The sequence below is a fragment of the Sus scrofa genome, chromosome 12 (assembly GCF_054392235.1).
Source record: "Sus scrofa isolate SSC_HxYL_T2T_F1_AM1 chromosome 12, Sscrofa_HxYL_maternal_Yorkshire_Landrace_v2.0, whole genome shotgun sequence".
NCBI classification, from domain to species: domain Eukaryota; kingdom Metazoa; phylum Chordata; class Mammalia; order Artiodactyla; family Suidae; genus Sus; species Sus scrofa.
In genome coordinates, this window is record NC_139394.1 from 6,268,496 (window position 1) to 6,294,974 (window position 26,479).

Genomic DNA, 26,479 nt, shown 5'->3' on the forward strand with positions numbered 1-26,479 from the left:
AAAGGTTTCAAGATGCAGAAGTTTGTTTTATGTCTTTATTGACAGGAGGAAAGAAAAAGGGTCACAGCATTTTAGACTTTATTCAAACACACACATGGTAACAAAGGGCACCCACAAGTGACAGGCATGGTCCCAAAGGTCGGGATCAAAGGCCATGCTGGAGGGTGTGGGTGAGGCTACTGCTCAGCAGCGCTGCCCCTTCCTCCTCTACACTCCCCGACGCCCCTGAGATCAGCTGAAACTGCAGAAACAAAGTCGCCCTAGAGGAGGCTGGACCCTGCCTCACTGCCAGCAAAGAAGAGCAGGTTCTGAGGAAAAGACGGAAGCGTGCTACTGTGTCATCACTCAGGAGGTGCCAGGCTGCTCCCTGGGCCTGGCCTCCGACCTGGGCAGAGGAGGAGGAGCAGTGACACTCCCCTTGTGGCAGGACTGGGCGACCAGAGAGTGTGGGTCCCTGGTCACATGACACCCCCAAGCTGCCGGTCAGACCTCTCCGTGGAGGTATCGGCCGGCCTCTCCTGGAGGGAGAAGGCTTTCAAGAAGAGACACCAACTTGGCTCATCAAGGGCGTGGATAAGATACTTTTCCAGAAACCTTAAGAAAAGAATCACCTTCCAATTCCCTGGGGCGCTGAAGGAGGCCGGGAGGAGGGAGCTTGGTCAAAGCCAGCATCTAGTTTCTCAGCACGCTTATTAGCAAGGGGCTCAGCAGTCTTTGCCCAGGATCCACCTTGGGCCTGAGAAGCTCGAGGAAAGTAACTACGCATCATGTAGCCTGGATCACAGCTGCCCCGCAGCCCTCTGCGCTCCTCGCTGGCTTGGGACCAGAGGCTGATTATCAACAAGTCCCAGGAAAGCAAACCTGATGGGGCCCGAGGCCCCAGGTGACATGGCTTCCCTTCTTCGCAGGCGGGTGTTACTTATTCAAAGTGGCCAAAGGACATCTGGCTTCTCATCCTCTGTCCTCCTCGGTCAGAGCAGCTTTTCCTTGACACACTCAAATCTTTTTTCTTCTTGAAAGATGACAGGATGGAGGCCTGCAATCTTTCTGATGGGACGCAGGTCAAGTTCCTCTAACATCTTATAGCTGTAAACATCCTGGGCAAGGGCCGGACTGCTGAGGTGCCCACAAGCACGTTCAGGCTGGTGTGTAGACACGGCGTGTCGTCAGCACACACCCTGGGCACACTCTTCTACCCTACTCTTCACGGGAGGTGAGGGCAACGTGAGAATCCCGGAGAAGTTATGCCATCTGGGCAGGAGGATGGTATAGGCTCAAAAGACATTTGGCACAGTCGACAGTCACTTTCAAAAAGCCACCACCCCAGAGCCACGCAGTAAGCAGTCAAGCTGTGGAGCAGAGAGAACCTCAGCTCTGAAGGGGCCCCGGAGCCACGGGCCGAAGGGGGCTTCTGTGGATGGAGCTTTCCTCATGGGCACCTCCCGCTTCTGCGGACCACCTGCCACACTGCGAAAGTCACCTGGGGAAAAGTGAGGGGTCTCTGGCCCTTTGCGCTCCCTGACTGCTCCCTAAGACGCAAGCGTGCAGAGAGCAAGTCCAGTTCCAAGCTCTGAGGTCAGAGCCCAAAGGAGGGCTCTGCTACTCCGGGTCAAAGGGCGCTGGATCCTCGCCCCCGGGGCCCCCCACGGGAAGAACTGACGGGAGGGCTGGGGTGAGGGAGGCCTCAGGGCTCCCAGCAAGTGCACAGCCACCATGGGGGACGGCGTGAGGCAGGTCTGCCATGGTCAGAAACCAAGGGACACAAACGAATATCGCACTTTTGGTCAAGGCATTTCCGCGAGTCACAGAATGACGACACCATGGGTACTACAACACGACATGTGTGGCAACGTTCAAAGAAACAGCCGCCCTCACCCTAAGCCATTGGAGGGCCGGTCCAAAGTCCCAGTTTAGAAAGTCAGGGAAGGAAGATGGGCCAATGGAGGGCAAGAAAAGGTTGCAGAAGCAGTTACACAAGCTACCTAAGCTCCCACCTGCCTGCCCGACTCGGTGCAGGAGGCCGCCCGCCTCAAACCTCTCCCTGCAGAGAAAGCCAGCTACCTGGGGGGTCCAGGCTGCCCAGACAAATGAGGAAAAGCCGAACACGGTAGCAGCTGGGTGCTCAGAATCCTGGGCTGCGACCCCCGGGCTCCAACCACAACCAAGGGCCCCCTCCTCGCCTGTTCAAAGCAGCTCTGTTCACAGCAACGCGGGGGACCAGGGCAGCTCCATCAAACCGCAACTCAACAACCTGAAGCGAGAATCCTCTGCATCTGCTGCGTTGCTTCGGGGCACTTAGGAGGGAAAGAGTGTTACCAGGTGGCTGTCACCATCCGACGTGGCACGCTCGGGCGAGAACACGGCACAGCTCAGGGATGACCCTCTTCTGTTTGCTCCGGCTTCCTTGCCTACAGCGTGTGCGAGGACCTGGGCCTTCCCCTCCCCAATCCCTGCATGGGCTCCGACTGGGAACCTGGCCTGGCTGCGTGGTAAAGATTTGTTATAACACTGGCTACAAAAACAAAAGCAGGTTTCTGAAAAGGTATTCTGCGGCTGGAAGCTGCATCTGTCTTCGGGTTCCTGCGGGTGGGGGCCGGGGGGGTTCCTTTGGTTTTGACCAGAACGCTTCTCCACTGGGGGCGGGGCCGGGCTCGGCTCTGCTCTGCGGTAGCTCGGTCACTGTACAGGAGCAAGACTGAACTTTACAGGTGTGCTCGGCCAGTGGCTCTCTTGTTGTCGAAGGTTCTGGAATTTACATCCGAGATCCTCTCTCCTGAAGAATCTGGAAGGGGAAGGCGGGGAAGAAGGGCTGAGGCTTGGACTCTGGATGCAGCTGCTTTAGGGCTGAGGGAAAGGAAGGGCCCTGGCGCGGCTTCCACAGGGCCCCGCTGAGCAGCATGACAACCGTCAGGAAGCAAGACAGTTCCCCAGCAGGCAAGGCCACCTCCCCTGAAGCACTGCCATTGTCAAAGGCTTGCTGAACACGGCCGGGCTTAAGGTTTGCGTGCTGTTTGGACCACTTCTTCCACACCAAAGGTCATGGTTCAGGCTCATCACATGCTGATGATTTAGAAGCATGTGCGGGTGTGTGTGTGTGAGGGGGCTCGGTGGAGAAAAAAGATAACACCGTACAACAGTCTTCCAGTAGTTAACGGAAGGGGGCAGGGACTCACAGAAGTAACCAAACATTTTTTCTCTTGAGATAGGAAAAAAAAAGAGGAAGTTCCCATCGTGGCTCAGCGGTTAACGAATCCGACTAGGAACCATGAGGTTGTGGGTTCGATCCCTGGCCTTGCTCAGTGAGTTGGGGATCCCGCTTGCCATGAGCTGTGGTGTAGGTCACAGACGTGGCTCAGATCCCGAGTTGCTGTGGCTCTGGCTTAGGCTGGCGGCTACAGCTCCGATTTGACCCCTAGCCTGGGAACCTCCATATGCCATGGGAGCAGCCCTAGAAAAGGCAAGAAAAAAAAAAAAAAGAGAGAGAGAAAGAGAGAGAGAACAGTTTCCAAATATAAAGGCAAAATACTTTCCAATTTTGAGTTTCGGCACCCTCACCTTCTCGTGATGAGTGGCCATGAGCTTTTGCCATGGATTGGACAGGGGCTGGGAAAAAGACTACCCCCTTTTGCTTCATGTGTCTTAACTAAACACCTCTGTTGCCGCTCCAACAATTACAACAATCAAAAGGCCAAAATGAGGGGGAAATGCAAAGCTGGCTTGAGAAGGAACGCGAAACATCAGTGAGGAACAGGTCAGGCCAGGCCTGCGCAGAGGCGGGGAGCAGAGTCAGAGGCGAAATCTGGGTGCGGCCACTTACCTTTGCTTTCTCGCTGGGTTCAATGACAATGCCATTGGTCGAGTTGTTTAGTTCTCTGGAGACAACGCAGAGGAATTCTGCCTGATCCTCATTCCCATAGTTATAGGACGATCCGATGCTGATGAGCTGATAAAACAAGACGACGATGAGCATACAGTGACCTGAAAATTCTCGGGTGCTGCACAAATCCATTGCTCCTCCTGAGCGCGCTTGCTGTCTTGCTTCTCAAGGAGGAAGAATTCTCTGGGACTATCAGGGCCTCAGGGAAAACGGAGCTGCTATTCACCAGGGTGGCCCGGACAAGGCCCCCCCCACCAAGGAAAGCTCGAGTTCTGCCACTGTCCCCTCAACCCAGCGCCTGAAACAAGGCCAGAGGCAGCAGCCCGGAGGAAAAGGATCACCGTCCCGCTCACAAACCCTGAGAGGAGCTAGGGCGTGTCTGTGAATGGAAATGGACACTTGCTTCAGCCAAAACACCTCCACAGAGCTGGCTGGTCTTTAAGCAGATGTCCCAGCCAGGAGCTTGGCAGTGCAAGGCTCTAGAAAGCACCAAGCGAGTCACGGAACAGCTCCTGGAGGATCGATCCAGGATCTCGTCTGCAAAGGCAATTCACACGCAGAGGGAGAGGCTGAGCCTGAGGGTGAGGTCATCCTGGCGAGGCTGCGAGGCCTCAAGTCAGGAGAGCACCACTGACTGGCCGCATGGCTGGGCTTTGCTGGGCCCTGACTTTCTCGTCCGTGTAACAGAGGCAAGGGGAGAATATTTTGTCCTCCCACAGCACATTCATGAGCTGAGAAAAGTAAGATTAAAAAACATTCACTAGTTTCACAAATAGTTTTTGTTGTTGTTGTTGGGTTTCTTTTTGTCTTTTTAGGGCCACACCTGTGGCATATGGAAGTTCCCAGGCTAGGAGCCGGCCTATACCACAGCCACAGCAATGCAGAATCCAAGCCGCATCTGTGACCTACAACCCAGCTCACAGCAATGCCAGATCCTTAACACATTGAGCGAGGCCAGGGACTGAACCCGCATCCTCATGGATATTAGTCAGGTTTGTTACTGCTGAGCCACCTTTGCCTTTAAAACTTTATACCAGGGAAAAAAACACTGCTGGTGTGGACGCAGGGCAACATTTTGGGACACACACCTGAACCAGAACTAGGCTGACGCATGAGTCAGCATTGCTTCTGCAGTGGGAGGTAAGTGTGAAGGGTCATCCAGCATTGCTCTGAAGACAGAGAAGCTTGGGAATTTGATTTACAACACGATACTGATAACACACAGGGTAACTTATTTAAGATGGTAAGCTGGGAGTTCCCGTCGTGGTGCAGTGGTTAACGAATCCGACTAAGAACCATGAGGTTGCGGGTTCGATCCCTGCCCTTGCTCAGTGGGTTAACGATCTGGCGTTGCCGTGAGCTGTGGTGTAGGTTGCAGACGCGGCTCGGATCCCGCGTTGCTGTGGCTCTGGCATAGGCCGGTGGCTACAACTCCGACTGGACCCCTAGCCTGGGAACCTCCATATGCCGCGGGAGCGGCCCAAGAGATAGCAAAAAGACAAAAAAAAAAAAAAAAAAAAAAAAAGATGGTAAGCTGGAGTTCCCGTAGTGGTGCAGCAGAAACAAACCCGACGAGTATCCATGAGGACTCAGGTTGGATCCCTGGCCTCAGTCAGTGGGTTAAGGATCTGGCGTTGCCATGAGCCTTGGTGAAGGCCGGCAGCTGCAGCTCCGATTGGACGCTTAGCCTGAGAACTTCTGTATGCCGCAGGAGCGGCCCTAAAAAGCAAAACAAAAAACAAACAAAAAAACCCCCCAAAAAACCAGTAAGCTTCTGGGGACAGTTCAACTGACCTCTTAAACTCTACATAAAAACAGGGAGGATTCATTACAACAGTCATTCTACTCATGCCCAGCCTCCCTGGGTTTTGAAGACGCCAGACGAACAACTCTGCCATCTAGTGGAAGAAAACAGGAAAATCCTGTCTCTCAGGTGCTTTGTTTTGATGCCTGGATCACAAGCACAAAGCTGATGAACTGATCCCTGCGCACTGAGGGGACACGGCCACACCACCTGCTCGGTTGTCTGACCCCTTCTTATCAGGCCTGCTCACCACTCTCTGTATGGTGGACGGCACACATCCCGAATGATAACGATGTGGAGTTCCCGTCGTGGCTCAGCAGTAACGAACCCGACCAGGATCCAGAATGGAAAAGATCTGACCCTGGCACGAGCAAAGGAGCAGCTGGCCCCTAGTCTCCTCGAGGTTTTTATTCTAGAATGTGTCAACAGCAGTTTTAATTTTTAAAAAAATGTTTTGGATGCACCTGTGGCACATGAAAATTTCTAGGCCGAGGACTGAACCTGTGCCATAGCAGTGACCAAGCCGCTGCAGGGACAATGCTGGATCCATAACCTACTGTTGCCTCGGGAGACCTCCATCAACAGCACTTTTGAGAGGAATCCCTCTGAGGGGGAAAAAAAAAAACCCAGAGAGGCACTTTCAAGCCTAAACAAGCTGGCTGGCTCCCTCTGGTCACGGAACCCTCACTTCCCACCCCGCAAAGGAGCCACATGGAGGGAGGGGCTCTCTTTTCCTGTTTCTGAACAGGAACACACCTGGCCGTGTCCAACCCCCAGGGTGATTCACTGGCTGCAAACAGTGACTGCTGGAAGAGCGAGACCCCCGGGCTGAGACTCGGGGCCGCCACCGCCTGAGAAACTTTACCTGTTCGAATTTCCAACCATCGGACATGGTGGACACCATCTGCGTGAGCTCCTCCTCCTGGCACTGCAGGACTCTGTACACGTGCTTCACGGGGCCCTGCGACAAGCACAGACAGACTCTGAAGAACGCTTTCAAGGACACGATGGCTTGCAGCTGCCTCGGGGAGGCTCTTCAAAAGAATAACGACCGGAGAGGAGTTTGCTTGGGATTTTTTTCTTGGCGGCCACCCACTATGCCCTTTGCCAGCAGCCCGTAGTTTCTCAGTAAAAACAGCACGTTCACTGGCCACCCCGGAGGGCATGAGGCAACAGCCACCCAGGTTATCGATGGTGTCTGGTCATGTGCTCAATAATTTTAAGAAAATATGGACTATTTCCTTAAGGATGAGGAAAACTTAACACTTTTTCAAAGGAATGAGTTGGCTTCAGCTACCTGGAAAATTAATTTTAGAACAACTTGGAAATACCGGATGAATAAAAGCAGCTACTGGTTATAAAGCGCCACCAGCCCCAAGGGCTACATCCTTCTCTTCCAGTCTTCACTGCGGTCCTGAAGGCACATAGGACACTGGTGTTCAGAGTGCAGTGTCTTGCCTGAGCCATACGGCAATTACGCAGATCGGAAGTCGCGCTGGGAATTGAGCCCAGGTCTGCCTGAAAACACTGCATTTTTTTTTTTTTTTGTACTCTTTTTTCTATATTTTGTCCTTTTAAACAAGGTACAAAAAAAAAACAAAAAAAAAAAAGGAGTTCCCGTTGTGGTGCAGCAGAAATGAATCTGACTAGTATCCGTGAGGATGTAGGTTCAATCCCTGGCCTCACACAGTGGGTTAAGGATCTGGTATTACCATGAGCTGTGGTGTAGGTTGCAGACTTGGCTGGGACCTGAGTGGCTGTGGCATAGGCTGGTGGCTACAGCTCTGATTTAATCCATAGCCTGGAACTTCCATATGCCTCAGGTGCGGACCTAAAAGGCAAAAAAACAAAACCAAAAATCAAAACACAAGGTACAGCTACCATTAAACAAGGAACTAAGTCTCTCTTCCTTTCTTGTTTTTTCTCTTTCTCCCTTTCCACCCCCCAACCCAGTCTGCCTGCGCTTATATTTTCTCCATATCTTTCCTCTCTAAAGAAATGTAATTGCCTCCCTACAAAAAAAAAAAAAAAAAAAAAAAAAAGGTACCAAGGTAAAAACATTCTCCTTTCCTTCCTTTCCTGTAAAATGTAAGGACAAATCCGAGGATTTCAATTACTCAAGCCATGTGCTTCAGAGACCACCAGCTGTTTTATATGCTAAGAGGTCCTGCACCACAAGAGACCTGAGAGTGGCCACAGCTGCCAAAGCCACAGGTATTTAGGATTTCTGTACCGCCTCTTTATGCTGGCGCTCCCAAATGCACCAAGATTAATCAGTTAGCAAAAAAGACCACCAGAGACAGCGGCGTAGCAGAATGGTGCCGCTAAAAGATATGAGTCACATATCTGAAAAAAGGTGGGGTAGGTCCCCCACACCTTAGGCTTCCCCCGATTGCCTGCCATGTGTTTTCTTTCTTTCTTTCTTTTTTTAATTTTTTTTGTCTTTCTAGGGCCACACCTGTGGCATATGGAGGTTCCCAGGCTAGGGGTCAAATCGGAGCTGTACCCACTGGCCTACACCACAGCCAAGGCAACTTGGGATCTGAGCCGCATCTATGACCTAGACCACAGGTCATGGCAACGCCGGATCCTTAACCCACTGAGCGGGGCCAGGGATCGAACCTGCAACCTCATGGTTCCTAGTCAGGTTCGTTAACCACTGAGCCACGACGGGAACTCCCCATATGTCCTCTTTATATGGAGACAAATTAAAGGAGATAACATGTTTGAAGGGACAGCCACGGAAACCCACACTCGGCCTCAGAGCCACGTGTGCCAAATGCAAAAGAGGTCGTCTTTGAAAAACATCAAATCCACTGCCCAGAGTTCCACTAAATAAAGAGGCCAGATGGAAAGATCAATTAACATCAAAAGGGTCGTGACATTCCTAGAATAAAAAAGCTTCCAACTGGGTATAAATCCATAAGCTTCAGAATCTAGAGGACTAATTAACTTAATTGCTGTCATCAAACAGAAATCCTTACAACGCTCTCAAGGAATTCACTGAAGGCAAAGAACTGAGTGTGTTCAGATGCCATGATCTGAATGGTTTCAAATTACATAATCTATGGTAGCATCAAAATTTATACTAAGCAATCAAAAGGGTTTTTTTTTGCAATGTGGAAAACTGAAGATGAGGCTAGATTCTCAGAATGTCTAAGCTATTAGGTATCTGGAAGACTGAAAGTGCCATGTATACATGCAATGGCAAAGACTGGTGAGGCTAGATCATATTTCATATGGTGATCTGCACACCAATGACAAATTCATCTTTGAACCTTAAAAGGGAGCCTTTCAGCCACTGGCCAGATGCAAGAGAATTAAATGAAGAAGCCCTTCTTTCCACCTTTGCAAAGTGCTGGAGATAAAATAGCTAAGAGAGTTCATTTTTTTATCATAAGTCTCCATTATCATTCAGATAATTCCATGTAGAGCCAGAAAATTTTGATATGTGAAGTCCAACACAGAAAGAGCAAGGAAATGGAGTTCCCGTCGTGGCGCGGTGGTTGGCGAATCTGACTAGGAACCATGAGGTTGCAGGTTCGATCCCTGGCGTTGCTGTGAGCTGTGGTGTAGGCTGCAGACACGGCTCGGATCCTGAGTTGCTGTGGCTCTGGCATAGGCCGGGGGCTACAGCTCCGATTTGACCTCTAGCCTGGGAACCTCCATATGCCGCAGGAGCAGCCCTAGAAAAGGCAAAAAGACAAAAAAAAAAAAAAAAAAAAAGGAAAGAACAAGGAACTATTTTTTACTTTAGAAAATAAACATACTGCCTATTTCTTATTTGCAGAAAAGTCATCTTTTTTTTTTTTCTTTTTTTCTTTTTAGGACCACACGTGCAGCATATGGAAGTACTTTCCCAGGCTAGAGGCTGAATCGGCAGGCCTATACCACAGCCACAGCCACAGCCACGCAGGATTGAGCTGTGTGACCTACACCACTGCTGATGAAAATGCCAGATCCTTAACCCACTGAGGCCAGAGACTGAACTCACATCCTCATGGATGCTAATCAGGTTCATTACTGCTGAGCCATAAAGGGATCTCCTCACAGGAAAATTCTATCTTGCAATAGATTAGATCTCAGAAAAGCATCCACCACCAGTATCTGATGGGCTAAGAGGCAAGTCATGCTGGATTTGACTCTGCCCTGTCACTGAAGTTAAACTCTCTTAAAATAAAGCCTAAATACATGAAAGGGAGCATCTGTTTTTCCCTGCTAGACTTTGAGCTTCTTGAGGGCACTTCCTCCTTGCAGTCCCAGAGACCCAAGAGCCTAAGAGAAGCTATTGTGGCTACTTGAGACACACGATGGCCGATGTGACATGAAATAAGCTAAGTGTGCCCCACTGCCTTCCCTTCTCAAACAAAGTGGCAAATTCTGTTTGTTTTTTGTCACATCCACTAATGTAAAAATCCAGGCCTCATAATAAAAAGAGAAGCTTGATATTATTTTCTTAGAAGCATGATTCGCAAGCCACTTCTAAAGTCTACACCGTAACTGGTTTCCCATCAGGCTAGATGTGACATGGTCACGGGCTGAAGGCTGGTTCCAATAAAGAGAAGCCAACAGGCCGAAGCAAGAGCTTGTTTGGCCTCCATGTGGACATGTAGGGAGACACATACTCCGTGGGAAAGCACAGGCTTTGAACCTCAAGTACTGTGGCTCCTCCTGCTGCCCTACGGTGAGCAGCCACAACCTCCCCATTAATTTTCTTTGTGATTTCTTCTCCTCGCTTTCCTTGCTCGGAACAAGTCTGGCGGATGGACAGTGTTCCACACAGACCTCTGGCTCTAAGGGGAGAGGCAGGGATCTCGCAGAGCAGCACATGGTCCATTCCAAATCACGGGGACAAAGAGCCATTTGGGACAGTTCCCCCCTCAGGAGTTCAAAATCCATTACCTGTGAGGTTCTGTTCTCGTTGTCCCGTATCCTTTCCTTAACCAGCCGCACGAGCGACGCAATGTTATAAAACTCCGCTTCCTCCAGCACACCTAGAGGATCACACCGCAGTAAGAAGTGTGCAAACTCCCCCAGAACACAGCAGGCAGAGGCTGGAGTTGGCATGCTCACCACGAACTGCATTCTTCAAATGCAAGCCGAGTCTGTCTCCTTCAGCCTGGGAGATGTTTCTTTGGGGTTTGGGGTGCACCCATGACCTTTTCCCCAGCATCAGTGCGTCAAGCACAAAGGTCTGCTCTGTTTACTCTGTTCCAGCCCCACAGCTTCCCACCTGGCACCTTCCCCAGCAATCTCTGCACCTGCCCATTAGCTGCAAGACACCTTTTCCATATGGCACTTAGTTCCTGGAACTAGTCCTGCTGGACAACTCCTGAGCTTGCAGTTTTTAGCCAGTTTGTCCTAAAACTGACCAAACGTCTGTGTATGTATATAAATTTATGTGGACCAAATTTAATAAGATGCTTGTTATCTGAACAATGTAAAAGGCAGCCACTGAAAGAATCCCATGCTAAACAGAATCAAAGATGATGGGACAACTGAAGGGGATGTGTGATCCTGCACCAGGAAGACAACTGCCAGAAAGGCCATTATTGGAACAACTGACAAAATTAGACTATAAGCTATAAAGTATTTACCAATATCAAATTTCCTGATTTTGCTCACTACTTGTGGCTATGTGAGAGAAGGTCCTTGTTACTGGGACAACAGGCTCAAGTATTAAGAGGTGAAGTCTGTAACCCAGTCTCAAACAGTTCAGGAAAGAAAACGGTGGAAGGGGGAGAGGAAAAAGTGGGAGGAGAGCATGGATGAATGACAGTGCATATCTGACCAAAAAATGTTAAAAACTGGTGAATCTGGGTAAAGGGAGTTTCTTGTACTGTTTTTGCCCTTTTCGCTAAGTTTGAAATTATTTTCAAAACAAATTTTTCCAGGCATTAGAAAAGATGCTTAAGGTTCCCTGTTTCAAGAAATAAGACTACTTATGAGTTAGTGATTGTTGAAGCTGGATGTATGTAATTTATTGTACTAGTCCCACTATCTGTAAGCATTTGAAGTGTTTAAAAAAAAAAAAGAGGAGGCATTAAAAAAGGGGGGGGGAGAGGGGAGTGTCTGCTGTGGCACAGTGGGTTAAGGATCTGGCCTTGGCTCAGCTGTGGCGCAGGTCTTAGCTGTCACTCAGATTCGATCCCTGGCCAGGAAACTTCCATGTGCCAAAGGTGCGGCCAAAAAAGAAAAGGAAAAAAAAAAAAAAGGGCAGTAATTACTCTTGATTGGTTGAAAGAGTGGCGTTTTGCAGCCACTTAACCAGCATGGCCATTACAGCTTTCCTACCCAGAGCTGGGTCAGGGTGCCCCGGATTTAGGCACAGGCCCCAATCTTCAACTGAACATATCAGTGAGACCAAGACAGCCTTCTAGAAAGATGTCTTGACCCAATTACAGTCCAAATGCCCTACAAACCTAACTGATGAGTCAACTAATGATGCACCTGACAATGGGCTGGAACATGATTTAGGTCAGCTGCAAAAATTTATAAGGAAGCATGAGGAGTCTTAAGAGAAAGGAGGCCAAGCTTTTATTATTTATTTTATTTTTTTAACAGCCGCAAGTTCAAACTAAAACTGAACGTATGGAACCGTCAGAGATTTCTGCTTCAGGTTGTGGATGCTCACTGCTGGTAAGAAGTACACGTAAAAAGGGATCCTGACGATCCTGCAGGTTCAGAAAAAACTTCCGGCGCTACACCCGAAGCTGAGCTGCCTATCTTCCTTCTCCTGGAGAGGGCTGAAGAGAGGCTAAAAGGGCTCCTTCAAGACCTCTCAGCTAAGACTAGATAACTGGAGGCTCCTTGCTCATTTTTCTTTTTCTTTTTTTAAAGGGCTGCACCTGTGGTAATATGGAGGTTCCCAGACTAGGGGGTTAAGTGGAGCTACAGCTGCTGGCCTACACCACAGGCACAGCAAGGCCAGATCCAAGCGCGTTTGTGACTGACACCATAGCTCATGGCAATGCTGGATCCTTAACCCACTGAGCGAGGCCAGGGATTGAACCCGCAACCTCACGGTTCCTAGTTGGATTCATTTCTGCTGCGCCACAACGGGAACTCTGGCCCCCTGCTCATTTTCATCAACCTTTGCTACACCTGCACAGGAGCTCAATGACTATCTCAAAATTCAAGTGTGTGTAACAGCTTTAAAGATTTGGCCTGAACTTTAAAAATGTCCTGTGCAAACACTCTTCTTACCTTCTTCTGCCAATTCCTTCGTAATGATGAGCTTCCCGTGGCGGAGGTAGTTGAGGATGGGACCAAAGTAGGTAGGGTCCCTGTCAATCAGATAGGCCCCTGTCTCGTCCTGCCAAACAAACACAAGGGTGTCATTGTGCAGCTTTCCGACTAGGTCAGGGCAGGATTTCCACCCCTCTGTCACAAGTCACCAGTGAGAGGATAAGTTCTGCTCGTTGGTTATCACAAACCATCGGCAAGAAGGCTAGCTTTATGCATCTCCGACTTTAAGGTCATTCCAGGGAGGGTGTTACAGATGTACAGTGATATTCATCATCCAGGCTTTAGCTGGAAATTTTAAAATCTTCCCTCAGAAACAATTACCAACATTCTTCCTTTGGAACGTTTGTTACTAAGAAACAGAAGAAGAAAATGCTATGGTTGCAGGACCAAAATTTTTTGCGTGAGATGGACATACTGACTTCTCTATTGTCCCCGAGTCACATTCCTAATTCCAAGAAAACCTCTGTTTAGTTGGCATTGCTCCTGAGCTCAGGGCCAACATCAGTGGGAGTGTGCATTGGCAGCTGTAACTCACACATCCTAGCTCTGTGCCCAGAGGAAGCTTGGCACTGCCAGGACTTGGCTCTGAGCAGTTTTAATCCTACTCATCTTTACAGTAAAGGGAACAAGAAGAAACTGGCTGCTACTGCAACGAGGAAAATCTGGGGGCAGATAAAAATAATTCTTTTCTGAGCAAGATTTTGGAAACTCTTTAAAGTTAGGGCAGGACCGGTCTTCAATCTGAGATTTATTACTGGAGAAGCAGGAGATGAATAAATGAAATCGACCAATGTTTATCCAACCCCAGCTTTGTTGCAAAGGAACACCTGAGTGCTACCTGGGCTATAAGGCAGTGAAGTAATGGTCAATGCCCATAAATTGGAAATTAAAAGATGAACGTATAAAGTTAAAAAGAAATTCAAACGGCTGAAACTGAAAATGGGTTAAGTGTCTTGTCACTCTCAACTCTTTGGTTAGCAGCCACGCATCTTTTGCCCAATGGCACTCTTTGGGTTTCATTTTCACTAGTCTTAGCCGGTCAGCTTAGATTTGCACTGGCAAATGGTAACCTCTTTCCAAGGAATGTATATGATCTCAAATATGGATCTGAAACAGTGACAGTTACCAGATACGAGCTCAGGGACCAGGATCACAGAAAAGATGTGTAATATCACGAGAAGCACTTCCTGCAGCTGTCATCGTCAGACCCAGGCTTCACCCAACTTGGCACAGGGGTCCGAGAGGAAGTCTGAGAAAGCTACAAAGATGCCTTAGCTCATCCTGACCCAGTTCTGGATGCATCTGCCACAGGCGGTGAGGGGCTGAAGAGGAGCCAGGGAAAAACTCACGCACACCTGAGGGGCTGGGATGAGGTGCAAAGAGGAATTCGGAGGAGGGGTGTGGAGTGGATTCTCGTGGGTGAGAGTGGGCACAGTGTGGGGTAGGAGGCGCTGAGAACGAAGGGCGGGGTAGGAGAGAAAGGCTGCCTGCGCCTGAGGATGGAGAAGAGCCCCTGGCGTTAGCTTGACGGGGAAAGAGGTGGGAAGGGTGTCCCGGCCCGAGGAACCCGCCAGTGAGAAGAGTGGCGCAGCAATCTGGGGACCAGCCTAGGAGGAACGAAGGGGTTCGAAGGCCGGGGGCGCGCCCGAGGGCGGGGCGCACCTTGTCTGAGTCCAGCTCCGGGTCCTCCTGGCAGCAGAGGCGGCAGAGAAAGGACTTGGGCTCCCGGCCTAGGGTCTGCCTGGTGGTCACGAAGTAGGTGCCGCCCACGTTCAGCCGGACCCAGCGGGCCGCGCCGCCGCCCCCTGCCCGCTCGGGCGGTCCGGGACCCGGCTCCAGTGGCTGCGCGGCGGCGGTGGGCGGGCGGCCGTGTCCGCGGGGTGTGGAGCCAGCGGGGCGAGGGCTGGGGGGCCCGCGGCCCGGGCCACCCCCATCTCCCAGCCCGCTCCCGCCACCCCCTCCCAGCCCGGCCATCGCCGGGTCCAGCTGCAGCTCCGCCATCTTGGGCCGCCGCCGCCGCCGCCGCTGCCCGCCCGCCGCCGGGCCGGCCCATCTCTCGGCAGGGAGAGCCGGGCCGGCCCATCGGCGGGGGTGGGGCCGGGGGAGAGGGACTGGAGCGCCCCCAACCAGCGCCCGGGGACCCGTGCTGTGGAGGCGCTGCGGCCGCCTCCGGGGGCGGGATTTCCGGAAGTAGCCGTCATCTCTATTGGCTGTCTTGGGAAACAAGGCCCGTCCCTTTAGCTTTGGGATTGGCTGAGGTGAGGCCTTCCGGTGATCCACTTCCGTTCCTTGCTGCCTTGGACTGAGGGCCTCCGGAGTCGGTGAAGGTGAGTGGGGTTTGGGGCCCTTGGTCGCGACCCTTGCAGGTTCTTCTGCCCTGCTGACTCCAAACCTGGGCCTGATCCTTGTTGCACCCTTGCCGAGGACACCGGGCCCTGCGGTTTCCCCTCTGGCAGTGTCCCAGCTGTTCCACGCTCCCCTTCTCTCCCTTCCCCCCGAGCGCTAGGTCGCAGGGACCATTCTGTGACCTGCTGCCTTTGACTTAGGCGCCTCTACTAACCTTGTCTCGTCTAGCCCGCCCCAGCGCGACCGACTTCAGTAGTCTGGTTTGGAGGGTGAGGAAACGTTTCTCGGAGATAGTTTTAGCTTGCTGGGTGACACTAGGGTTCCAGCATTCGAGGGTGTGAAGCTTTCAGAGCCTCTCAAGTGCAGGGTTCGTTTATCCGTTCAACAGATATTCACTGAGCACCTCCTGTGTGCAATATCTGTTCTAGGCGCTGGGGATTCCGTAGTAAATAAAAGACAACAGTCCCTTTATTTATGAAGCCTACTTTCTGCTGGTGCTTGGAATAGTCTCTGTGAGGGCACTTGTTTGGCGTATTTAAAAGTCAGCTGTCCCTCCCCTCCCCTCTGGGTAACATTAGCTATCCTGAGAGCAAAAGGAAGCAGCAGGTATTGGACGAATGGTTTTTTTTTTTTTTTAAGATCCTGGGGAAGATTTCTTCCATCTCCTTTGCGACTCCCTCTATAGCTTGTAAAGACCTTTGATATTTCAATCTGTTTCCTAATGTCTATTTTCTCATATTCTGTCTTTGTTTAAAAAAGAAATGGCAGTGATGCATTTCCATCTTCTCTCATATTCACACGTGTATTGTATACCTCTTTTAAGGGTATTGCTAGTATACTCAGGGTATGTGCTAATGCTGCAGGGGATGATAAGACATGAATAGCGGGTAGAGAGCCCCTTAAGTTTGTATAAGATTGTAGAGCCGGAGTTCCCTTTGTGCCTCAGCAGGTTAATAGCCTGCCCTCTCCGTGAGAATGCGGGTTCAATCCCTGGCATTCTTCAGTAGGTTACGGACTGGTATTGCCACAAGCTGTGGCCTAAGTCGCACATGGTGGCTTGGATCCAGCTTTGCTGTGGCTGTGGCTGGCTGCAGCTTTGACCCCCTAGCCCAGGAACTTCCATGTGCCACAAGTGCGGCCCTAAAAAAAAGAAAGAAAAAGATTGTAGAGGAAATTGATGTGCAAATTACATTTGGTAACTTTTTAACACCCTTCCTAGGTAAGCAGAGCTATTCTCATTTTTCAGATGAGGAAATTCTGGTCAAGAGTCTGCTCTATTTAACTACGCTTTGTTAAAATGTGTCACGTTCTGTGCACTGGAGAATCAGTGAATTAAATGCAAACTCAGTGGAAATGTATTTAAATCATTAACTTTTATGTAATGTATGAATATTACTTTAGCAATATTTCCAAAGGTACATGGACTGCAAACACTAGAGAACAGAGCTTTTAAGGATGAGTTAGGTGTTAGGGAATAGAGAGAAGACCATCGTGTTTATGTGCCAAGTTGCACACCTTGAATTTGAAAACCTAAATTGTCCTTTTTTGATTTAGTAATCCTCATTCCTTTACTTGACTAATAAAACCACCCAAGATGCCGGTCTTTCTTTTTCTTTTTTTTTTTTGGTCTTTTTAGGGCTGCACCCACAGCATATGGAGGTTCCCAGGCTAGGGGTCAAATCGGACCGGTAGCTGTCGGTCTACATCACAGCCACAGCTATGCTGGATCTGAGCTGCATCTGTGACCTACACCGCAGTTGTGGCAATGAGGATCCCCAATCCACTGAGCAAGGCCAGGGAATCGAACATGGGATACTAGTCAGGTCCATTAACCCCTGAGCCATGATGTGAGTGCTGATGCTGATCCTTCTTAAAGACTGGTATATTTCTGGAGTTCCTGTCGTGGCTCAGTGGTTAATGAATTTGACTAGGAGCCATGATGTTGTGGGTTTGATCCCTGCCCTTGCTCAGTGGGTTTGAAGATCCTGCGTTGCCGTGAGCTGTGGTGTAGGTCATAGACGTGGCTTGGATCTGGCGTGGCTGTGCCTGTGGCATGGGCCAGCAGCAACAGCTCCGATTAGACCCCTAGCCTGGGAACTTCCATGTGCCGCGGGAGTGGCCCTAGAAAAGGCAAAAAGACAAAAAAAAAAAAAAAAAAAATACACCTGTATTTCTCAGATGTCCTTCAGAGGATTCTCTCCAAGAGCTCTGTTTTGATCTGACCTGTTTTATTTTCCAGGATCTGAAGATGGCTGGGCGGAAACTTGCTCTAAAAGCCATTGACTGGGTAGCCTTTGGGGAGATCATACCCCGAAACCAGAAGGCCATTGCTAACTCCCTGAAATCCTGGAATGAGACCCTCTCCACCAGGTCAGTACCTTGCCAAGAGGGAGCCTCTTAACCTGTCACAATGTGGAAACATGCTTTGGAATTATATATGACTTTCTGGTGCTTTTAAACTGGCAAAAAGTATAAAGAAACATGGGCATTTTCCAAATGAAAGCGATTTGTATGCATACCTATGAGTTCTATCCTAGGATGATAGCACCGGGCTGTAGGAATAAGGAACAGAGAAATTACTGGGTAAATTTTCTGTTGCTCATGGAACAACCTTAACTTTTGCTTTTCTGCTTGATAGGTTGGCTGCTCTACCTGAGAAGCCACCTGCTATTGACTGGGCTTACTACAAGGCCACCGTGGCAAAGGCTGGCTTGGTAGATGACTTTGAGAAGAAGGTAACTAAAGCATTGGTCTTGTGCTGTGGTCATAGGTGGGCAGCTGGACGATGGGTAATTACACTGGCAGAATGACAGGAAAGAAGGACGGTCCCAACACTCAGATCCCAAAGGCAGCTCAGGAAGGGTGGGTGTGGCCGGAAGTCTCATGATGATAGATTTAAATAGTAAATGGGTGCAGAGAACTCAGGGTCTGGTCATTCAGTGGGTTTCTTACCCTAAGAAACAGTGTAGGAGTTTCCGTCGTGGCGCAGTGGTTAACGAATCCGACTAGGAACCACGAGGTTGTGGGTTCGGTCCCTGACCTTGCTCAGTGGGTTAAGGATCCGGCGTTGCTGTGAGCTGTGGTGTAGGTCGCAAACGCGGCTCGGATCCCGAGTGGCTGTGGCTCTGGCGTAGGCTGGCGGCTACAGCTCCGATTCAACCCCTAGCCTGGGAACCTCCATATGCGGCGGGAGCGGTCCAAGAAATGGCAAAAAGACAAAAAAAAAAACCAAAACAGTGCAGTAAGGCCTTAATCTAGGAGCCAGAGGGCTGTTGAGTTGGATGTTTCTGCCCATCTCTGCCTGAGTGCCTTCTTAGCTCCCCAGCTGTCCCCTTTTAGAACAAATTAACATTTTTTTCTACCCTTTTGCTGTTTTCCTCTTTTCTCTGCTTTTTTTTTAACTGTCCTTTAGAGCTGTGATCTCTCACCCACCTGTCCTCTTCTGATGTTAAATTTCAGTATCCCAAGGTTGTTTGTTTATTTCAGCAGATGCTTATCGCCGGCCCACTCTGCGCCAGTTCCAGTGCTAAGTGCTGGGGCTGAGACACTACCCTGTCTTCTCAGGAGACCCCCTCCTCCATCTCCATTACCCACACGTGACTTCTGCCAATCAGTCCACTAGTTCTCATTTAAAAGAGAAAGCAGAGCGAGTTCCCTTCATCGCCCAGTGGTTAACAAACCTGACTAGAACCCGTGAGGATGCGGGTTCAATCCCTGGCCTTGCTCAGTGGGTTAATGATCCCACACTGCCGTGAGCTGTGGTGAGGGTCCCAGATGTGTCTCGGATCCCCCGTTGCTGTGGCGCAGGCTGGCAGCTGTAGCTCCGATTCGACCCCTGCCCTGGGAACTTCCGTATGCCGAGGGTGGGGCCGTTAAAAAAAAAAAAAAAAAAAACAAACAGTAAAAGAAAGCAGAATTTCTTTAGAACTACTGGGTTCTCTGATGTCATCAAGTCCAACTCTCTTTATCAGGGAAGAAAGGGAAGCTCATTGTAATAAAGATTGTGCAAGGTCTCCAGTCAGTGACGAGGCAGAGGAGAGCCTTGAGCTCCCCCTGCCAGTCTCGTACTCTTTCCACTACTGCCCCCTGGACGCATGCCGGCGTCCCCCTGGAATGGAGAATGTGTTTCTGGGTGTTCTGTTAGGATTAGTAGCTTTGAGCCCTTTGGGAGGGCTCCTGGTCATATTAACATCAACTCACTGTCCCTGTGTTTGTAGTTTAATGCCCTGAAGGTCCCTGTGCCAGAGGATAAATACACTGCTCTGGTGGATGCTGAAGAGCAAGAAGATGTAAGTAGTCGAGGCTCTTATTTATTCTAGAATGCTTAATTCCTGGCAGCTTTGGGTTTCTTACAAGTAAGGTTAAGGTGGAGTGAATTTAAAGGATTTAAAGCAATAAAGGCAGTGACATGCTGAACATCAAAATAATGATGTTGAGTTCCCACTGTGGCTCAACAATGACTAGTATCCGTGAGGATGCAGGTTCAATCCCTGGCCTCTCTCAGTGGCCTAAGGATCCAGCGTTGCTGTGACTGTGGTGTAGGCCAGCAGCTGCAGCTCAGATTCAGCCCCTAACCTGGGAACTTCCATGTGCTGCAGGTGCAGCCTTAAAAAAAAAAAAAATTAGGTTGAGTGAAAGAAGCCAGCAAAGGAGTATTTACTGTATGATTCCATTTCTGGAATCTAAAAACTTCACCCAACCCTCTGGTGGTGACAGCACATCAGTAGTGGCGGGCGGGGGAGCCCTCTACATATTTCACTGTTGGGGTGGCTTTGAAGGTGGTTACGTGTATCAGAACTTAGCAAGTGGCGCTTTTTAAATATGTGCATCTTACTATAGGTCAGTTATACCTCAAGAAAGCTGGTAAAAATAGTCAAGGAGTGGGAACTGAGAAGGCAGGTTATGCAAGGTGGGAGTCAAGTACCTGATTGCTGGAAGGTGCAGCAGGCCAAATGTTGGAACCAGCCACAGAGTCTGGCTGGGTGGTCAGGTGGCCTGTCCTGACCGTTCAGTAGGCCCCTGTGAACAGGCATTTTGCAGGTTGCCTAGGCGAATAACTTGCCAAAGAACCCTGGTCCTGCCATCTTCGGCTTCGGCAGGTTCTCCTGTGTGGACTCTTTGCGGGGGCAGGGAGAGCTGTGGTTTGCCTCCCCATGCAGCTCCCGGGGAGTCCGGGGCCACATGCTCTCCAGAGAGGGGAAGCAAGAGTGGGCTCTGGGAATCCTCTCATCCCGGGAGCCTCGGGGTCAGGACGGAACCACTTGATTTCAAAACAGAATGTCTCTCCTCTCTTAAAGGTGAAAAGATGTGCTGAGTTTTTGTCTCTCTCAAAGGCCAGGATTGAGGCATATGAGAAAGAGGTGAGGATGCGCCTTGGCCTTAGCCTGTAATGTGTTTTCTCTCTCTCGTGGCCACACGCCTTTCCCCTAGTAGCAGTAACCTGCCTTGAATTGTTTTTGGATTCTCCGTAACCCTTTTTATCTTTGCACGTGTCCCCTCTTTCCAGCTGGAGAAGATGAAGAACATAATTCCATTTGATCAGATGACAATCGAGGACTTGAATGAAGTCTTCCCAGAAACCAAACTAGACAAGAAGAAGTATCCCTACTGGCCTCACAGGCCAATTGAGAGTTTATAAACTTGCATCTTGGAGAAAGCTCTGGCCCTCGAATTACAAACTCCGGACATTAAAAATAATTACATAGTGCTGTGTGTGTCTGCTCCTTTGCGGTCGAGAGAGTTAAAACTCTGAGGTGACCTCACTGGGAGTGGAGTTTTTGTTCAGATGGACAGGTGAGCCTCCAGGTGTGTGCTGGGCCCGCTGTTTAGTGGTTGGGAAATGAAGGAGACAATTACTGAGCCTCCAGGGCCGCTGAAATCTTAACACATGCTAGCGGGGCCGCTCACAGTGTATTTCACTGGAACACGGTAAAGATGAAGCATTAGCTACTGATTCCCTTGAACTTTCCCTTTGCTTCCAAACCACGGGTTCCTAGAGTGCTTCCTGTCCATTAGTAAGTCACGAGAACAGACGGTCCAAGTTGCAGGTGTAACGGCAGGGTGAGTAGCAGCAGGGATCTCCTTTGCTGTGCTTTGTCTCTTGAGTATAAATGTCCTATAAAAAGACATTCTGTCACAAAGTTAAAACCTGTTACAGCTTTGTGTAGGAATGTAGGAAATTTATTATTATTTTTTGTCTTTTTAGGGCTGAACCTGTGGCATATGGAGATTCCCAGGCTAGGGGTCAAATCAGAGCTACAGCTGCCAGCCTACACCCCAGCCACGGCAACGTGGGATCCGAACCTCGTCTGCGACCTGCCCCACAGCTCATGGCAACACCGGATCCCAGACCCACAGAGCGAGGCCAGTGATCGAACCTGCGTCTTCATGGATGCTAGTCAGATTCATTTCTGCTGAGCCGCAACAGGAACTCCAGAAAATTATTGTAATTCTATCATTTCATTAAAAAAAATTCCTAGGAGTTCCTGCAGTGGTGCAATGGGATTGGCAGCGTCTTGGGAACACTGGGACACAGGTTCGATCCCTGGCCCAGCACAGTTGGTTAAGGATCCAGCATTGCCGCAGCTGTGGCTTAGGTTGCAACTGTGGGTCGGATCTGATCCCTGGCCCAGGAACTCTGCGGGACGGCCAAAACTAAAAAATCCCAGTATTTATGATAGTTAACAGGACTCCTGAGCAATGCCAGGAAATACAGGTGGTTTGAAATACAGTGAAGTGGTGAGGAAAGTTCTGTTGCCCTTGAAGTCAGAGGACCTCCCACTTAACGCACGTGACCATTTAATTGCTGGTTCTAGACTAATCTTTTGCCGTCTTTCCTTTTCTCATTTACAAACATTGGGGTTGTGATGAAAATTAAATGAGATAACCTGGTAAGTTTCTAGGTAAGAAAGCAATCTAGGCCAAGGCATCTGACTTGATAGGGCTTAAATCCTGCAGGCAAGAGCCTCCTGGGGGAGGGGTGTTAATGCACAGTGTAACAGTTTTGTGACAATTCTCCCAGAGATAGCCGATGGAATTTGGAGATCCACAGTGGCTGAGAACCCTCACGAAAGTAATGTCGTCTTAGAGGATAAGCAGAGCAGAGCCTGGGCGCCATCACCCCTGACTTACAAGGGGTAGGGTGAGGCCTGTTCACTTAGAGCTGCTTTAGTCATAAGCTGGGATGTTCAGCCGTAGCTGCACTAGGCCTTGAATGCACAAAACAAAAACCAGAACCACATGCTCCCTCCCCCCAGGCTGTGAATCATTGAACTGCCACTGAGCCATGCAGATGAAGAGCTAAGGATTCAGACAATTGAAAACATGGGGCGTCTTAGGAAAAGCCACTGAGTTTGCTTTTGGAGTGTGGTTAGAACACGTGCTCAAGGGAAGAACTGATGTGAGTCCTGTGAAATTGTGTAACATAAGGGAGGGTTCCCTAGCATTTGAGGGAGAGCCTTGGAAGCCTCGGGAAGAAACAGCAGTGAAAACATGACAACATGATCTCAGTCCAAAAGCATTTAGGAAGGATTCGGGCACTTCTAATTTTTATAACCTGGGTTGTTTGAAGTTTTTGCATTGAGCATGCATTGATTTCACATTAAAAATAATCACTAGCAGAGATCCCTTTGTGGCACAGCGGAAATGAATCTGACTAGGAATCATGAAGTTGCGGGTCCAATCCCTGCCCTTGCTCAGTGGGTTAAGGATCCAGCATTGCCGTGAGCTTTGATGTAGGTCGCAGACGCGGCTTGGATCTGGTGTGGCTGTGGCTGTGGTGTAGGCCAGCAGCTGTAGCTCCAATTCAGCCCCTAGCCTGGGAACCTCTATATGCCGCAGGTGCGGCCCTAAAAAGCAAAAATAATAGTAATCACTAGTGGAGTTCCCTGGTGGCTCAGAAGCCCAGCATTGTCACTGCTGCAGCTTGGGTGGATGCTGTTGTGTGGGTTCAATCCCTGGCCCCAGGAACTTTCACATGCTGGGGGTCAAAAAAAACCTCTAGTAAAGTAGGATTATGCTCTTCAAATCACTAAAGAGAAGATCCTATATGGCAAAAGTTACAAGACAAATCAGCAAAAACAGGTGTTTTCTTGTGGTGCCGCGGGTTAAAGACCTGGCCTTGTCACTGCCACTGGGAACGATTGTAACCAATCAGAATGATCTTAATATGAATTTATTATGAATGAAAGAGAAGAAATGTCAGTTGAAATTTGAGGCTTCAGGGGTTCACCAACCCTGAATAATGGAGCAAACTAGTTATGTTAGTTAAATGGTAAGAGCTTGTCTTACAGAGCACACACTACTGTCCAGGCATCATTCCAGTCACTTTACATAAAGATCTCATTGAGCCTCACCACAACCCTTGAGGGAGGCAGGGTATCAGCCAAGATAAGAAGTCCCCTGAGTGTGATGAGTTGGTACCCTTGCTCTTCGGTACCCAGAAGCCTTCTCTGACTACTCAACTACTAGTTTCCCATCACCCTCTTTACTCTGAAATCATCTTATTAGTTTACTTCTCTCTCACTGGAATGTAAGCTCCATGGAGGCAGGGCCTGGAGGATAGTTTTAGGGAGAACTGAAGCCTCCCTAAAACCTAGAAGGGAAGCGGTGGCTCCAGTAGTGCTGATTTGGCCCATAATGCTGCAGCCACCAGGCGGGACTTGGGATATAGAGACAGCCGAAAAGTAGTATCCATACAACTTTGGTGACTGCCTTGGAGCAGAGAGAACAGGGAGAATTCTGGATGACCCTGGAGAAGGGAGAGGAGGATTCTGTACCTGTAGTTTATTTCTTTTCCAAAAGTACAAGGAAGGGTGGTTTTTAAACTTTTTTGAGTCAAGGACTTATGAAAATCTGATGAACAGTGCAGTCTCTTTCCAAATAAATATAGTATCCCCAAAGTGCCCACAGTGTGAGACAGTCAACCTGGAGAGCTACTCAGAACTTCTCAAGACCAATGGCTTCAAGGTTAAAAAAAGAAAAAATTACCCCTGGCCAGAATAGTACAATTTAAAAAAATTAAACATTTAATTAAAGGGCAATATATATATGATATATATACAGAAGAGTGTGGAAGTCAAAAATGGACATCTCTACCTTTTTCAACACTCCGGGGATTACGCGATGTGAGCCGGCCATTTTTTCCTGCTGGGACTTGGGTATACACAAGAGATTGGCAGTTATTACCGCCCTGTCCCATGCGCGTGCACACACGAGCTTCCTTGCACCCCTCCCCGCCCTAGCACAGGGCAGTGTGGTGGGTGCCCTCTCAATGGAATTGAGCAGCACCCCAACCCGCCGGCCCGTCTCCAGTGAGAGGGACTTGCGGGGCAGGGAGGGACCAGGGGTTAATGTGCTGCCTGCTTTTAACTTTATAGCAATGAACACATACGGAACACGGTCGCTTCATTTGCTCGGGGTTTTGTAGTTTTCACCACGTGATCTACCAACCCAAAGAGGCAACAAGACGTGGGGACCCATACCTTTCAAAATTTAAGGCTTGATTTAAAAAAAACCGGGCAAATTAACTGCCACACCAAAATATGCTCTTAAAAAAAGATGGTATGGCGCAAGATTTTTCGTACTCTTTTTAAATGGAAGTTTTAAAAATCGAAAAGGAGTATCTTGCACTACCTCACCCCAGATGGGACTCGAACCCACAATCCCTGGCTTAGGAGGCCAGTGCCTTATCCATTAGGCCACTGGGGCTTCACGCAAACGGCGCGCGATCACATGCCTCTTGAAATATGACGCCTCAGGCCTGCGTAATGACGTCAACCCGGAAGTTCCCAAGTACAAAGCCCGATTGGACACCAGCCCTACCCACCAGTTCCAGGTGGTCTTTTCGTATCTAAAACAAGGACAATAACGGGGATCTAGGGTACCCTCTTTATAATTAAAACATTTCCAACACGAAGGGTCTCAAACTCTTAGTCTGAAATCAGCCGCTGTACTCATTAGGCCACACGGTTTCCTTGAGACATGGGAGTCACCTGTATGCTTATTTGGTGACCTATGGGTGCATCCTGGTTTTTCCTTGGCCACACCTGGGAGACACCCCGTAGCTAAACGCGGTCTCCTCCGACGCCAGAGCCACTTTCAAGGGGGCTACGCTTAAATAGCGCATTCCAATAAGGCGGGCGTCGTGACCGCGTGGCCTAACGGATAAGGCGTCTGACTTCGGATCAGAAGATTGAGGGTTCGAGTCCCTTCGTGGTCGGATTAGTTTTGAACAAGCGGCTCCTGGCAGTTCAGCGCGCAGCAACGCTACCTGGTTTCGTTGGCCGTTTAGTGACTAACCCCGTCCTTCCGCCTCCCTACATTCGCATTCAAGGAAAGCCCCTTCCCCTCCTTAGAGCTGCTAGTCGCCTATACCTTTAACCCTGACTTTTCTCTTAGCCCCGCAGGTGGACCCTCTGGTTGTCCTGCAGGTTTTCTATGATCTGCACTCGTGCTCCGGCCGTGGCCTGGCCGGCGTGGTGGGGGGATCGAGTGTGATTTGCGCGCTTGCGGCTGCGCGTTAGCATGGACCACGTGCTCTTTCCCGTTTATCGCGCCCCAGTGGCCTAATGGATAAGGCACTGGCCTCCTAAGCCAGGGATTGTGGGTTCGAATCCCACCTGGGGTGAAGCTGAGTGGGACACTAATCACCCCCCATCACTTTTTGCGCACGTAATGCGTGGGCCTCCTGGGTTACAGCCTACGGACCTGAGGACCCAGTGCTCCCGAGCACCCGCCTGGTTTCTGCTCACCTTCCGCCGTACAGTTTAGAGGGGTCTCATTTGTAATCAGGTAGTTCCAGCTCTAGGCTCAGTGTCCGTCTTGGTCCTTCTCTTTACCCTCCGCCTATGAGCTGTCCAAAAGGTAGAAGCTTCCAGAGGCGCCGGCATGTGGTTACTGACTTGGGGGGGTCTCTGCTTGCAGAACCTGTCTTCCGCCTGCAGGCCGAGCCCAGTGCACCGAAGTCGAACGCGAAGGGACCACAGCATAAGGATTCCCCAGGCCTAAAACGGCAAAAAGGCAACCTTACCCCAGGTGGGACTCGAACCCACAATCCCTGGCTTAGGAGGCCAGTGCCTTATCCATTAGGCCACTGGGGCCCGCGGCTCGAAGTGGCGGTATTTCTCCCCCTAGTAGGCGGTCCGACCCCCGCCCCCCAGGCTTACAAAGTCTGACTTAGCTGGGCGCATGTCTATGGCGCGATG

The 26,479-nt window shown here is 49.8% G+C and overlaps 2 protein-coding genes and 4 non-coding genes across 7 annotated transcripts; 3 read left to right on the forward strand and 3 right to left on the reverse strand.

Annotated features, from left to right (window-relative positions):
- Window positions 1–21: 21 nt before the first annotated feature.
- Window positions 22–14,964, reverse strand: KCTD2 (potassium channel tetramerization domain containing 2). The gene is made up of 6 exons (XM_021066666.2): window positions 14,592–14,964; window positions 12,888–12,996; window positions 10,584–10,675; window positions 6,547–6,642; window positions 3,818–3,943; window positions 22–2,782 (listed from the first exon to the last, which is right to left on the reverse strand). Exons 1-6 carry the CDS (start codon window positions 14,928–14,930, stop codon window positions 2,753–2,755), a joined length of 792 nt encoding a protein of 263 aa, XP_020922325.1. The 5' UTR covers window positions 14,931–14,964; the 3' UTR covers window positions 22–2,752.
- A 249-nt stretch (window positions 14,965–15,213) lies between these two features.
- ATP5PD (ATP synthase peripheral stalk subunit d) lies at window positions 15,214–20,982 on the forward strand. 2 transcript variants are annotated; one of them, XM_021066094.2, is made up of 6 exons: window positions 15,214–15,256; window positions 17,515–17,645; window positions 17,914–18,010; window positions 19,493–19,564; window positions 20,573–20,635; window positions 20,782–20,982. In XM_021066094.2, exons 2-6 carry the CDS (start codon window positions 17,524–17,526, stop codon window positions 20,911–20,913), a joined length of 486 nt encoding a protein of 161 aa, XP_020921753.1. In that variant the 5' UTR covers window positions 15,214–15,256; window positions 17,515–17,523; the 3' UTR covers window positions 20,914–20,982.
- Window positions 20,983–24,910: 3,928 nt separating this feature from the next.
- TRNAR-CCU (transfer RNA arginine (anticodon CCU)) lies at window positions 24,911–24,983 on the reverse strand. The gene has a single exon. It is a non-coding gene; the product is annotated as a tRNA-Arg (tRNA).
- A 438-nt stretch (window positions 24,984–25,421) lies between these two features.
- On the forward strand, window positions 25,422–25,494 carry TRNAR-UCG (transfer RNA arginine (anticodon UCG)). Its single transcript has one exon. It is a non-coding gene; the product is annotated as a tRNA-Arg (tRNA).
- Window positions 25,495–25,829: 335 nt separating this feature from the next.
- Window positions 25,830–25,902, forward strand: TRNAR-CCU (transfer RNA arginine (anticodon CCU)). Its single transcript has one exon. It is a non-coding gene; the product is annotated as a tRNA-Arg (tRNA).
- Window positions 25,903–26,301: 399 nt separating this feature from the next.
- TRNAR-CCU (transfer RNA arginine (anticodon CCU)) lies at window positions 26,302–26,374 on the reverse strand. Its single transcript has one exon. It is a non-coding gene; the product is annotated as a tRNA-Arg (tRNA).
- Window positions 26,375–26,479: the final 105 nt, after the last annotated feature.

Excerpts from the sequence above, each read along its gene's own strand:
- ATP5PD (XM_021066094.2), top strand. The coding sequence starts at position 17,524 with ATGGCTGGGCGGAAACTTGCTCTAAAAGCCATTGACTGGGTAGCCTTT. Across the intron at positions 18,011-19,492 it reads TAGATGACTTTGAGAAGAAG|TTTAATGCCCTGAAGGTCCC; the intron begins GTAACTAAAGCA and ends CTGTGTTTGTAG. Across the intron at positions 20,636-20,781 it reads TTGAGGCATATGAGAAAGAG|CTGGAGAAGATGAAGAACAT; the intron begins GTGAGGATGCGC and ends CCCTCTTTCCAG.
- KCTD2 (XM_021066666.2), bottom strand. The coding sequence starts at position 14,930 with ATGGCGGAGCTGCAGCTGGACCCGGCGATGGCCGGGCTGGGAGGGGGT. Across the intron at positions 6,643-10,583 it reads ACGAGAACAGAACCTCACAG|GGCCCCGTGAAGCACGTGTA; the intron begins GTAATGGATTTT and ends TGCTTGTCGCAG. Across the intron at positions 2,783-3,817 it reads AACCCAGCGAGAAAGCAAAG|ATTCTTCAGGAGAGAGGATC; the intron begins GTAAGTGGCCGC and ends TTCCCCTTCCAG.